The sequence below is a fragment of the Thermobia domestica genome, chromosome 9 (genome assembly GCF_964235325.1).
Source record: "Thermobia domestica chromosome 9, izTheDome1.hap1.1, whole genome shotgun sequence".
Taxonomy (NCBI): domain Eukaryota; kingdom Metazoa; phylum Arthropoda; class Insecta; order Zygentoma; family Lepismatidae; genus Thermobia; species Thermobia domestica.
The window spans coordinates 212,913,253-212,925,638 of record NC_137462.1 but is presented as its reverse complement, the minus strand read 5'-3'; the positions used below and the strand labels follow the sequence as shown (position 1 = coordinate 212,925,638).

At 33.4% G+C, this 12,386-nt stretch overlaps 1 protein-coding gene across 3 annotated transcripts in view; it reads right to left on the bottom strand.

Annotated features, from left to right (window-relative positions):
- The window catches only part of IFT46 (intraflagellar transport 46), a 41,907-nt gene extending 35,366 nt beyond the window's left edge, over positions 1-6,541 (bottom strand). The window contains exons 1-2 of one of the 3 annotated variants that reach the window (XM_081725834.1): positions 6,396-6,541; positions 1,333-1,515 (exon numbers count right to left, since the gene is read on the bottom strand). In XM_081725834.1, the coding sequence (XP_081581960.1) occupies positions 1,333-1,383 (51 nt within the window). In that variant the 5' untranslated portion in view covers positions 1,384-1,515; positions 6,396-6,541. Of the gene's footprint in view, positions 1-1,332; positions 1,516-6,212; positions 6,374-6,395 lie in introns of those variants that run through there. The other 2 variants (XM_081725833.1, XM_081725832.1) reach the window with 2 other exon arrangements.
- Positions 6,542-12,386: the final 5,845 nt, after the last annotated feature.

Below are 12,386 nucleotides of genomic sequence, written 5' to 3'. Positions count from 1 at the left end.
AAATAACTAATTTTCCTTCATTTGAATTTTTTTTTTCATTTTCTCTTCTTACTTTTTTTATATATATATATATAATGGGAAAAGTGAGTTGAAACGAATATTATTTTTTCATTCAAACTTAAATTTTGAAAGAAGTCCCATATTTCCCTGGCAAAAAGGCCGTGAATATATATTTTTAAACACATCTCTAATGCAAATGGAGACTACAAAGAACTGCTTTTTCCGCGATTTCCATAAAATGAGTTAAAGAAATCTGAATCAAGATAAATAATCGAAGATTACATCTAATTTTTTCCAAACTGACACATTATTACCAGTTTCTTATATTCTGTTAAGTCTTATATTACAAGACTTATTTTCTACCAATAACAATGTTGCACCAATATATAAGACTGTTGAAGAACTATAACTAACTAACTAACTCCATGGCCTATGGAACCCGGAGGTTCAATGCCGCGTTCACAAAAGCTCTCCACTGACTTCTAACCCTTAGCTAACTGCATCCAGTTTCTACTTTGTATTACAATCTCTGCGAGATCCAACTTAATATTGTCCTCCCATTTGCGCCTAGGTCTTCCTAATGGTCGTTTTCCGATTGGTCTGCCAGTCAAGACTTTGAAAGCGTTTCTACTTTCTTCCATTCTAGCTACATGACCCGCCCACCTAAGCCTCCTAGACTTGACGACCCCAACAATGTTGGGTAAACCGTATAAATTATGTATTTCCTCATTATGAAGGTTTCGCCATTCCCCATTCCCGTTCCTCTTGGGTCCGAATATTTGTCTCAGTATCTTGTTGTCAAATACTTTCAGTCTATGTTCTTCCCTCAGAGTAAGCGACTATGTTTCGCAACCATGGTTACACTAATTAAAATATTTATCCCCGGTGCACAGGATGACAGGTTTGATTTCAGTTTACACGTTCTTTGTGATGGACGAACACCTTCACCTTGAAGGGTATATTTTAAAGTTCTTCCTGCCTTTCGTTTTGTCATTGTATCACATATTTTATAATTCTCTTGCATTAGTTCTTAGGGATGTCACTATAACACGCTAAACTACAGATTGAATTTCATACGCATTAAGTCAGGTGTTTCTGTTCATTAGTGTTTACAATTTTACAATTTACACAGTTTGGACTTGGATTTTGAACAATCTACCTCTTGAAGTCTGTACGGATTATAAGACATGTAATATTTGTTAAATGAATTAAACATTTAAATCATCCTCTGAAAGCAAATCAGAAATTCGCTGAACACTTTTAAATCAATAAATGACGGAACATTCATAAAATAGAATAACATGTTCATTATAAAATAAAGTCTTTGCTTACTTTACTTGGCTCAGGTTCATCATAATCATCATCACTTTTGCCATCACTCATTGCAACTGTTGGATTTTCTGGAAATTTGTACAAATCTCGTGCCTTACTACTGCTTGGTGGCGGACTCTTCACTTCCTCTGCGTCAGGCACATCTATACTCTCATCATAAAGAATTGGTGGAGATCCTAAATCCTACACAAGAAACAAAATATGTTCATGACTACCAATATTATATCGTTTTTGGTTTTAAATTACTACAGACAAAAGTGTCAGTTTAAATGTAGATTATAATTATTGTGTCTACCTAAGAATAATATCCTACTAGAAATGCAGGAAATTGATAAAGTTTAAAATCAATTCGTTGGTTTCAGAATTTAAAAGATATGCACCTAAATTGTACGTGCAACTGTGTAACAACTCCCCTGTATTGAATGCTCAGATGACTAAGTCAAAAGGGACGTCTTACTACGAACTTAATACCAAATAACAAGGTTAAAACAAAATCTTATCGCAAACTATTTAATAATTAAATGAAATTATAAAGCAAAATTAGAATATGATACTCGAAACCTTTCGGTTACTCCTAATATAGATATTGCTGAAGAGCCAAAGCTGGTATCGAACTCGTGATTCACAGATGACATTGCATTCAAGCAGAAAGGCAACGAGACTTGCAATCTGTAATGTTCAGAAGAACGCGTTCCTTACTCTTCTGGAACTTCGTTAAGTTTTCGTTCAATTCGTCACTACCCGATAAGGAAACATAATTTCGTATTTAAAATTTGGTTTGTGTGTTTTCCCTATCCCCTTCAATGAAGGAAAAAGAAAAAAAAAGTAATGTGATAAAAGGTGATAAATATAACTAACCATCGTTCTTCACAACGGACTAATTTACGACTGAAGAGGAAGCTGAAGACAGAACCCCACATGGAAAACTAAAAACGAAATATCCACACGATATTCAACGAGGGGATGCACACGTTTGGTCGTTATTTCTGTCTGTATGTGATACGATAATTGGAGGGAGTAAATGTTATACGCTCACCATTGAGTATCCTATCATTATGTGTATGATATTCTAGTATTATGTGCATAGGAATTTCTGCAAATTTTCATTGTCGGTAACTTTGACTGTGCGTTGGCCTTTAAATGTATTGTTGCTATCGTTACCATTGCAACGAGAGTGCTTGTACATTAAGAGTTCTATGTTATGTTGTAGGCGCACTGCTGATTAACTGTTGAGAATGTATCCTTGTTATCGTACTATTATATGGAGTATTATACTGAGAACTTTCTGGCACTTTTCACTTGTGATAACTTTAATTTTGTTGTGGCCTCTAAAGATTATCATGGCAACAAGAGTTGGTCAGTTATCAACGAATGATATGTAAGTCAATATATAATTTATTCCTTCGATAGTGGCACATTCTGCTTGTTTTGTAAATCATACAAGAGTTATTGGCTTGAGGATTAAATCAAATCGGGAGACAGGATAAAATTTAAAAACCGTGACAAACGAGAGTTCCCGCATAATATAGGAAAGTTGACAACCTAGCTTATATCAAAGGGAAATACATTTATATAAATTTTAGTGAAATTTTAATAATAGTAATGGTAAATATTTATTTAAAGATTTAGTAATAAACATAACTGTACTGTCTATAGCGTTATCACAAACCATACACGTAACATTAGATTACTACAAGAACTTACCGAATGTATCAGGGCAGCTAGTTTTAAAATCATAACTTTTATATATGCGTTCAATTTGCTTTACGAACATTCTAGCACATCCTAACGTATTTTAAAATTTCTAAAATTTTCTAGAATTTTTTTTTTTTTTTAATTCTAGTCTTAAACCACTGAAAATAAACAATAAGAGGAATATTTTCTTCCAGAACATTATGGAATGTGCTAGAATATTATAGAATGTTTTGGCACACTACAATGCTTAAGTACATCCTTCATTTATAGAAATTTCTATAGTATTATTATAAAAAGATTGTATAATATCCTAGAACAATTTCAAAATATTCTAATTTTATCAATGATGACTTTCCAAACCTTCTGAGGAGGCCTTTTATTTATTAAGACACAAAGTACTACAATTAAACTATATGGCTTCTAAAACTTGAACTGTGTTTTTTTTTTTTTTTCCCAGCCGTAGTAAGAAAAATGAGATTGGAGGAGGTACAATTCAGATCACCCCCCCCCCTCCTCTGAACACACCGAAAAATTGCATCTACGAAATTCTGACCATTGGATCCAGCTGGACATTGGCAACTTGGTTTAATTCACGTATCAATATCATACACGAGAATGATGCTTCGAAATTTTGATTGAGTTGGAGCATTCACAACGTAGTTATGGCGTGTTAAATATGGGCTTCCTGAATTGCGCACTTTTTTTTTTTTTTTTTTTTTGAATAACTTTCAAAAGTTGTACCTACATTGACATATGCTTAAGTGCTAATCAGTATCATATTCTGAATCAGCGTCAAGAGTTGTCTAAATACCTTAAAAAATACTAGGCAAGCTTGGCAACTTTTCACTTCCTAGGTTTGCAAAGGTAAGTGTGCTCTTTCTGAGAGGCCATATTAATGCAACCAAAGAAGGTTTTAAACTGAAATTTGGCACATAATCCTCACAGATAATATAGAACTTCCCATCAAATTTCATTAACTTTGGAAATGATCGAGCTAGGACTATTTCACGCAAGTATATCTTTTCAAATGCAAAGTATGGTTACGTAGCTAATCTATTGCAACAAAAACGGATTACATTGGGCTTACACCTTTACTTTCTACTATGTGGTCGAAACTATGTTGCCTTGCGTTGCAAAAATAAGTTGTAAAGAGAGATCGAGATGACTTGTAGAATAATTTTTTTTGTATATTTCTGGTGAAGGTCTTACACTTGATCAATATAGTTTTCAGTGCAAAATGGCATACAGATTTAAGAATACGGGTCAAATTGATACAATTTTCAAACTCATATTTCTTCGTAGAAATAATATCCTAATGCCATACACACGCCAATTACTCCACTTGGCATAGGTATAGGAGCGCCACCAGAAACAATTGTTCAAAAATTATAATCACTTCTACGCTCTTTTCTTGGTGTCCACTGACTCCAAACGGGATTATAATATGCCTGTGAAGTTACATACCAGAAAAGCCTTAAGTGCGAAATGCACTCATCAATCTGTACTAAGCAGTCACTAAAGCTAGCAACTGTTTTGGATACAGGTCAAGCTGGAGGGCCCGCGGGTGTGCATTCGTTGCGAATAAGGGAGTTAGCGACGGTGAGTATGAGCGTAAATATACAGATGTGCAAAAAGCACGCAACAACTTATGCTAGGTGGACACTACTATGCAACTGCACTGTAACTGCATACTAACGAAAGAAGGAAGTTGTTTACGGTTGGCACCTTGGGTAAACTGCTGTATCGCCGGGTCAATTTTTGAAAATTTACCGGATAAATTGGAGATTTGATTTTGGTTTATGAGCAAGAGTGAGTGAAAGTGAGAGAGGGGAATAGTTGCAGTTAAGAAAATACTTGTTGTTGTTGTTTATGTTGTAAGTGGCACTATATGTGGAGGTGGAAGGAACTAATTGGCAGACACTTGTTATGATTTATGGGAAAGGCAGTGTGGAAGTGATGCGTAAATGACAAGATTGTCGCATATCGTGTTTGAGTTTTATCGAGTTGTACAAAAATAAGGACGTCAGTTGTTAAAATTGTGTGAAAAATACAGTCTACTAAACAGGCGAACAATTTGTTGAAACGAATTGAAACTACAGAAAAGTAGAGGAATATCTAACCAAACCTAATCTAATCTAATTTAGTACATTTTGGTACTTTTTTTTGGATGGATTCCCCAAAGCTGTGCAACACATAAGCCATGCATTTTATGACGTATATCCACCGCCGCTGACGCGCCTGTTTCCTACGCACGCACCACCTCGCTGCCGCTCGGGCTCCCTTGCTGCGCTTCTGGCTTGACGCAGTTAGATAGCATTCGTTTTTCAGTGGCTCCCTAGCACAAAAGTTGGTTCGTTTTATGCCATACGTCCATGTATTCCGTACAATAATCACTACCACGTGAACCTGGGTTACAATCTAGTATTTTGGGGGAGACACTAAATAATATTCATTTTCATGTGATCAGGCGATACAACAGTAATTCCCAGATTATTTTACCTGCACGTAAAAAAAAAAAAAAAAAAAAAAAAAAAAACAGAGAGGGGCCAAAACTAGGTAGAAAAATAATAATGTTTACAGGAGAATCAGTTTATGTTATGGAAGGCTAATTGAAATAATAAAACTAACCTAACCCAACCAAAACTAGGCAATAGGCTATTTAAAAAATATTTTTTCTAAAAAAAAAAAAAGAAAAAGAAAAAATCCTGCTCAGGCTGACTGCACAAATTCTTGGGCGCTGCGACTAATATGGGCCTCTACATACCGAGAAGCTTAAGGAAAGACATAAGTTATATTGACATGACAAACCTAACCTAACCTTACCTAACCAAAATCAATTAATTTTAAAAAGAAAAACTATATTGAAAAAAAAATGTTGCCCCCTCGGGCCGACATATACAAAAAGCTGTATTCTTAACCTGCATTTAAAATGCTCTTTCGACTATTTCTAAAGCTTTCTTAAATAAATAATCGCTTATTCAATCACAGACGATACAATATTCAATACACATATCTAAATAAAGAATGTCTTCAAAAATAAATATTTATTCTTATGTTGCTTTAAGTTCCTCAGTACTATCTTGTGCATTTTGCGTTCAATCAACTTATATGTAATTATAAACTTTAAGTTACGATTAGTAGAATCTATCCAAAATTGCATATATAGTTGATAGGGTATACCCCACCTTAACAGGTGATGAGCCACCACTTTTTGGTGATGATGTCATATTTGTAACAAACAATATTATAGCGGCTCACTGGAACAAAACACTATCACCAATAATACTGACAAAAATCGATATTCGCTAGTTTTCACGCAATATGGTTTACCATAACAACCATTATATGTAAACAAACAAATAACATACCTCATTTCTATAGCAACTATTTTCCGTTTGCCTCTTGTTCACATTCCAGAGAAACAGTAGTACCAAGTAGATTTCTATTTAAAGACAAATCTTGGCTCTTGAAGCTTTACTTACGACGCAAAAGTTAAGGCATATGTTTGGATTGCTTTTCGGGGACATTTATTTACCAACGCTGAAGATTTCATAGGTGGCCCAGCGAAAAATTTTCCTTCTGGAGCTACCAAATGTGTGCAGGTTTACTTTTAGCACACCATTAGAAATAATTATTGAAAAATAATTCTTTCATGAATTTCCTTCTTGACGTCTCTAGCGTTATAAGACATGTAGATATCTCACTTGGCATTGATAAAATTCATGGAGGACATCAGATGTAATTGTTGAAAATTTCTATTCTTGTACGATTTGCATATTCATGCGGCTTCCGGATGTGTAGCATAAATACTACTGTGAAAACACAATCTAACCTGTGCTAGATGCCCACTGAAAAGCACGAATGCTATCTAACAAAGTCAGGGAAAAGCCAAGCTGATGGGCCCGCACGAGATGCGTACGAAGGTGGGTATAGGTGTAAGCGAGGGTAATAAAAAGAATTAAGTTATGGCAATGATACGGCCCTATGCGTAAACGTCGCCAACACGTAGTGGCACACTTGCCGGTAAATGACGATCTTCGATATAGCGACGCGTCGATGGATTGCCGCTGGCACTGGCAGGAGCGTGTCATCGAGTCGAAACAGATATCTAGAGTCGGAGTGTTGAAGTTACCACCGCGTAGCAGCGAGGACTTAATTTTCATCCGTGCTCCTTCGATTCGTTGTGGAAAATCGCGAGCTATCGCCAGTCATGCTTACTTGCAGTTATTATATATATATATATATATATATATATATATATATATATATATATATATATATATATATATATATATATATATATAGATAGATAGATAGATATAGATATAGATATAGATATATTCCCTGATGAATTGTGCCTAAAGTGAGCTCCGGGGTCAAGAGTAACCTCTGCCTCTACATCATGAAGTGAAAAATCTTGAGTGCGTATAATTGTATGAATTTAGATGGCAATTGTTGCCGATCATTAGAAAGTGAATATGAAACTATGAAATAAAGTAAATACACGCGCGTCATTTAGATATAAAAATACACGTCGAACGCATTTTATCTGATCCCAAATGGTTATCGTCAAATATACGCGGTTAAAGAAGCTTTCTGATTGACCAAATTGAAAAGACCTCAATGATTTATCCCTCAAGAGGGTAGGTTTTCTTTATCGCCTCCGTGGCGAAGTCTGAGGAACGTGCGCGTAGTAATCATAAGGTTGGTGGTTCGCGCCCACCCGGGAGAATTTTTTTCAGTGTTTTATAGACTCATCTGAATATAAACAATTCACACACATATATAAACAATTCACACATTTAAAATATTTTCGGGAATTAATTTTTGTGGTTCATTGGCGTTTCGTCGCGTTTCTGCCACTGGTGGACCGCAGGTGATATAATTTTCAAAACAGAAGTGAGGTCGCTGCGGGGCCGCCAATTTTTGGCGAGAAGTCGCTAGTTGCCCATCGGTGGTCCTTCTACATAAAATACAGCTTCTGTACCCTGTGCAGAAAGAAACGTAGCCCATGGTAAATATCATCTAGTTTCATCTTTCACATACACTCACTTATTTTATCCGTTGTAAAGCAGTTGTAATGATTTTACACTAGTAATCCTACACTTATAAACGTAAAATATAGCTATGTTATTTTGTAACTAATTCTGTCAGCTGTAGAAATTTGCTTCTCATAAAAATGTCTTTTCGTGAAAAATATTGAACTTTACATGTAAATCTTCCAAAATATGGTGTACCAGAACTACATCAGCATCAGAAAATTTCCCCATGAGAAATGTCTGTTTGTGCTGAGTGTGGGTTATCAGTATTTACGCAGTATTATTTTAACCCATTCTCCTTTAATCATCACTATTGTAAAGTATCCAAAATCCTTACATGTATTTTGTAAATTTATTTTGCTTCGTGTAAAACAAAAAAGAAATATTCAAACTGTTTAAAAAAATAAAAACAAATAACGTAGGCATTAAACCACAAGTATAAATAGTTTTCCTATACAAAAATAACGAAGTAAAACATTTCATAAGGAGACCTGATCTAAGGTCTACGCTACAACCAAAAAGCATCTAAATCCCGAAAAGGGGTTGTGCTGGTTGAAAACAAAAAGTAAACTAAACAGTTGTAATTAAAATCACATAGTAAAAAAAAAAAACATCAATTAAAAATTATCAAAACTAAACTACCTGTAAGTATTACATCTATTTACAATGTTGGATAATCATAATAATTAAGTTTCTGTGCCATTACAATTTAATAAATTTTTATAGTTAAAACCATTTCAAGTTCTAATAGCTTATAGTATAATATCAAAAATATCCCAAAAATTAATTATTTCATTTCTTATCCTAAAATAATTAATTAAATTCATACTTAAGTTTTCTAAATACACCTACCCTCAAGTAAAAAAAGTTTCTAAAATACTAAATCATTCCAGTTAAAAATTTGTAACACACATTACTATTTACAACATAAAAGTGAGGGGGAACACGGATGGACGCTCTTATCCCACTTCCAAAAATATATATGGCGCTCCGCACTTCCTAAAATAATACAATGTGCAAAGATAGGCAAGGGGAACGGCGTGACGCCATGCTTCCCCCTACCTTTTCAGATCAATTTTTACCTATATATATATATATATATATATATATATATATATATATATATATATATATATATATATATCGTAATCCTAATACGGACAGGACACCTTTAATTTAACAGGGAAGTGACATGACATAACTACACTGAGTTTACATTCATATGAAGTACAATATATATCCTAATCCTAACTATATATAAAACTACATGAACTGACATAAAATAACGGGTTCTCCCGGTTGACGTGAAAAGCTGAAATTTGGGATAATTGTAGCTTTCCGGAACTAACTCACAGGAAAATTTAACAACTGTCAAGAAATAAAATTTGGGAAATATTCTCTATGACTGGAATGTATACTTCTGCAAATTTATTTGGCTTTACTTGTCATCTTTTATGGTTAAAATTATCAAAGAATAAACTAATTGTCGCATTATCTACACGTAATTGGTTTTTGTCGTAATTTATCTTCTTTGGTGAAACTTTATTGCATGATATGATTTTAGGAATAGAATAATAGGTCAGTTCTCTTTTACCGAACATGAGGGACTTCGATACACTACTCTTAAATTTTAAGTAGAGTACATAGAAACATTCCTTAAATTTCCAATTTTAAAAAAGTAAAAACTCCAAAAGTGCGGTCTTCATGTTCTTCATGTTTGGACATCATTTTGAAAGTCCCACTAGGTGTAAATGGAACGTAACGCCATGTGTTCTCCTTTTCGATCATCTGTTGTATTGTAGCTCAATTACCATCTTATTAAAAATACACCTTCCAAAGAAAATAATATTTTTGTCCTCTCGCCTGTAAATCTACAAAAAATGGAGCTACGTTCCTCTGTTTCTCATGCGACGAAATGTTCTCTAGGATACAGATACGTAATTTTCTAAATTTAGTTTGTTCATCTTTTATCCTTCTACTGATAAAAAATGCCCCAAAAAAATATAAGTAAGGAACACGAGAAACTTTGAATTTTGGCTAGAAATCAGAATTAGCTTAGGTGGAATTTTGAATGTGGTGCACAATGTCTACTAAGATGAGGCTTCACTACAACATAAAATCTTATAGATGAGGACATTAATTTCTTCTGTTGAATAGGAAATGGGTATAATGGAAATACCTCTGGAAATTTCGGAAAGTATACGTTGGTCCTTAAACTTTGGAAATTGTCAAAACTAAAATTTGGCAAGTGATCTCTGTTATTAAGGTATTTGTTTCTGTAAATTTGATTTGTTTCTGCTTCCTTTTATGGATAAAAATATTTTACAAATTCTAATTTGTGTGGTTTGTGACCTAATTTATCCTCTAAGATGTAGTTTTATTGTAACATATGGTCATGTGAACAAATACATTGTCTAATTTTGTTTCATTAGACATGTGTACCTTGAGGCGCTATTCTTAAATTTTAGTAGGGGGATTTATCAAGAGGAAAACTTGGTGATTATTCTCTGCGACTTTAATATATATATTGGTAAGTCATGCTCTTCCTCTTTGATTCCTTGCATAGGTAAAACATTACCAATAATTTAAATTTGGGGGATTTTGACCTCATCTAAGATGTAAGAGACTTTATTATATCATATAATTATATGGACAAGTAGTCTAAGGTTATTGCCGACAATTTATCTTTTATGAAATCTGATTGGTTGTTACTTGCTTCCAACTCCTAATTTTGTTTTTGAGATCTGATAGGTAATTATTGTAACCTGTTGATATACAAAAACAATTTTATACGTTGAACCTTAGAATTGTAGTTACAACCCAAAATGTAAATTCATTGGTGTATAAATTCAGAACTTCGAACCTGATAGGTAATTATTGAAACCGATTGATATGAAACAATAAAAATTTCACACTTTGAGCTTTAGTTATAATAAATAGTTTAAGGTCATTAGTGGAAAGTTATTCAATCTGATTAGCTGATCACTTCCAAATCTTTGTTTAAATCTTTCCAAAATATATTTTAATAATTTTTCGATCACTGTTTCAAAACTTTTTAGTTTGAAAATTTTTGAACTTTAGTATTGTAGTTACTACTCATTGTTATAGTCTAAGACCATTGGGGAACATTTTATGACTTGAATTATGATAGGTAATTATTAAAACTTATGCAGCAATTTCACACTTTGAACCTTAGAGTTTATAGTTATGTCTCATAGTCTAAGATCGTAGATGTAGAATAGTTGTAATTGAAAACCTTTATAAATCAAATTGTTGAAAATTGAATAAAGTTTCACGGTTAACCGTGAAACGCTTTATTATCACAATATTTCTGCTTGTCAATATTTGTTTTTGTTAAAGAATGTAGTGGAACTTTTAAACTGAAAGTTTTTGTAATTCCTGATAAATAATTATTAAATCTGATTAATATGCAACAATAATTTTACTTTAATTACAACTCATAGTCGACGGCCATTGGTGGAAAATTATTCTTGGTGCAATCTGATCGGCTGATCACTTTCAAGGCTTTGTTTAAAATTTTTCAAATTGTTTTTGAAAAGTTTTGCTTAAAAGTTTTAGTGATATTTTTGGCAACTGATTGAATTTTCTAAATTTTTGATTTGAAATCTCTTTAACCTTAGGATTGTAGTTGTGACTTATAGTCTGTCATTCACGAATATTTTTAGAACTTGAAACCTGATAGTTAATGATTAAAACTGATTGATGTGCCTTGAAAGTGAAAATTTTACACTTTTAACGTTAGTCACAACTTATAATCTAAGTCATTAAAGCTATTCTTAACCCTTGTGTATTAGCGTAAAGAATGTAGCATAGGAGACACGGTGGGGTCCCTTTGAGACTCCAATTAAATATAAGTAATTATTAGTGTTCTGCACAGAAACTCTATACAGGTACATTTCAAAACAATATTTTATGGCATTGCACTCCAACTCAGACACCTTTGACACCACTAATATCATCGTCATCAGAAATAAAGAACAAATACTTTACGACCTCGTCACCAGATGACATGCACAACTACAGCCCAGAATAGTCAAATTATGTTATTTTATTTGTGTTGTTGGTGAAGGTAACGGGCTTTAGCCCTTTGAAACTAAGAAGCTAAGCACTTTGTTATTCACAAACTATTGAAAAATATAAGCAGCTGTTTAAAATAGGCTTCAAGATATCTAGTGCTTCAAACTGTAACTTTAAGAAAGAGAGAGACAAGGTCACAAACAATGTAGGGTAATACACGAAAACTTATTTTCTTACTACACACCAAACTTACTTTATTTTGTCAATAATGAAGTAATTTTC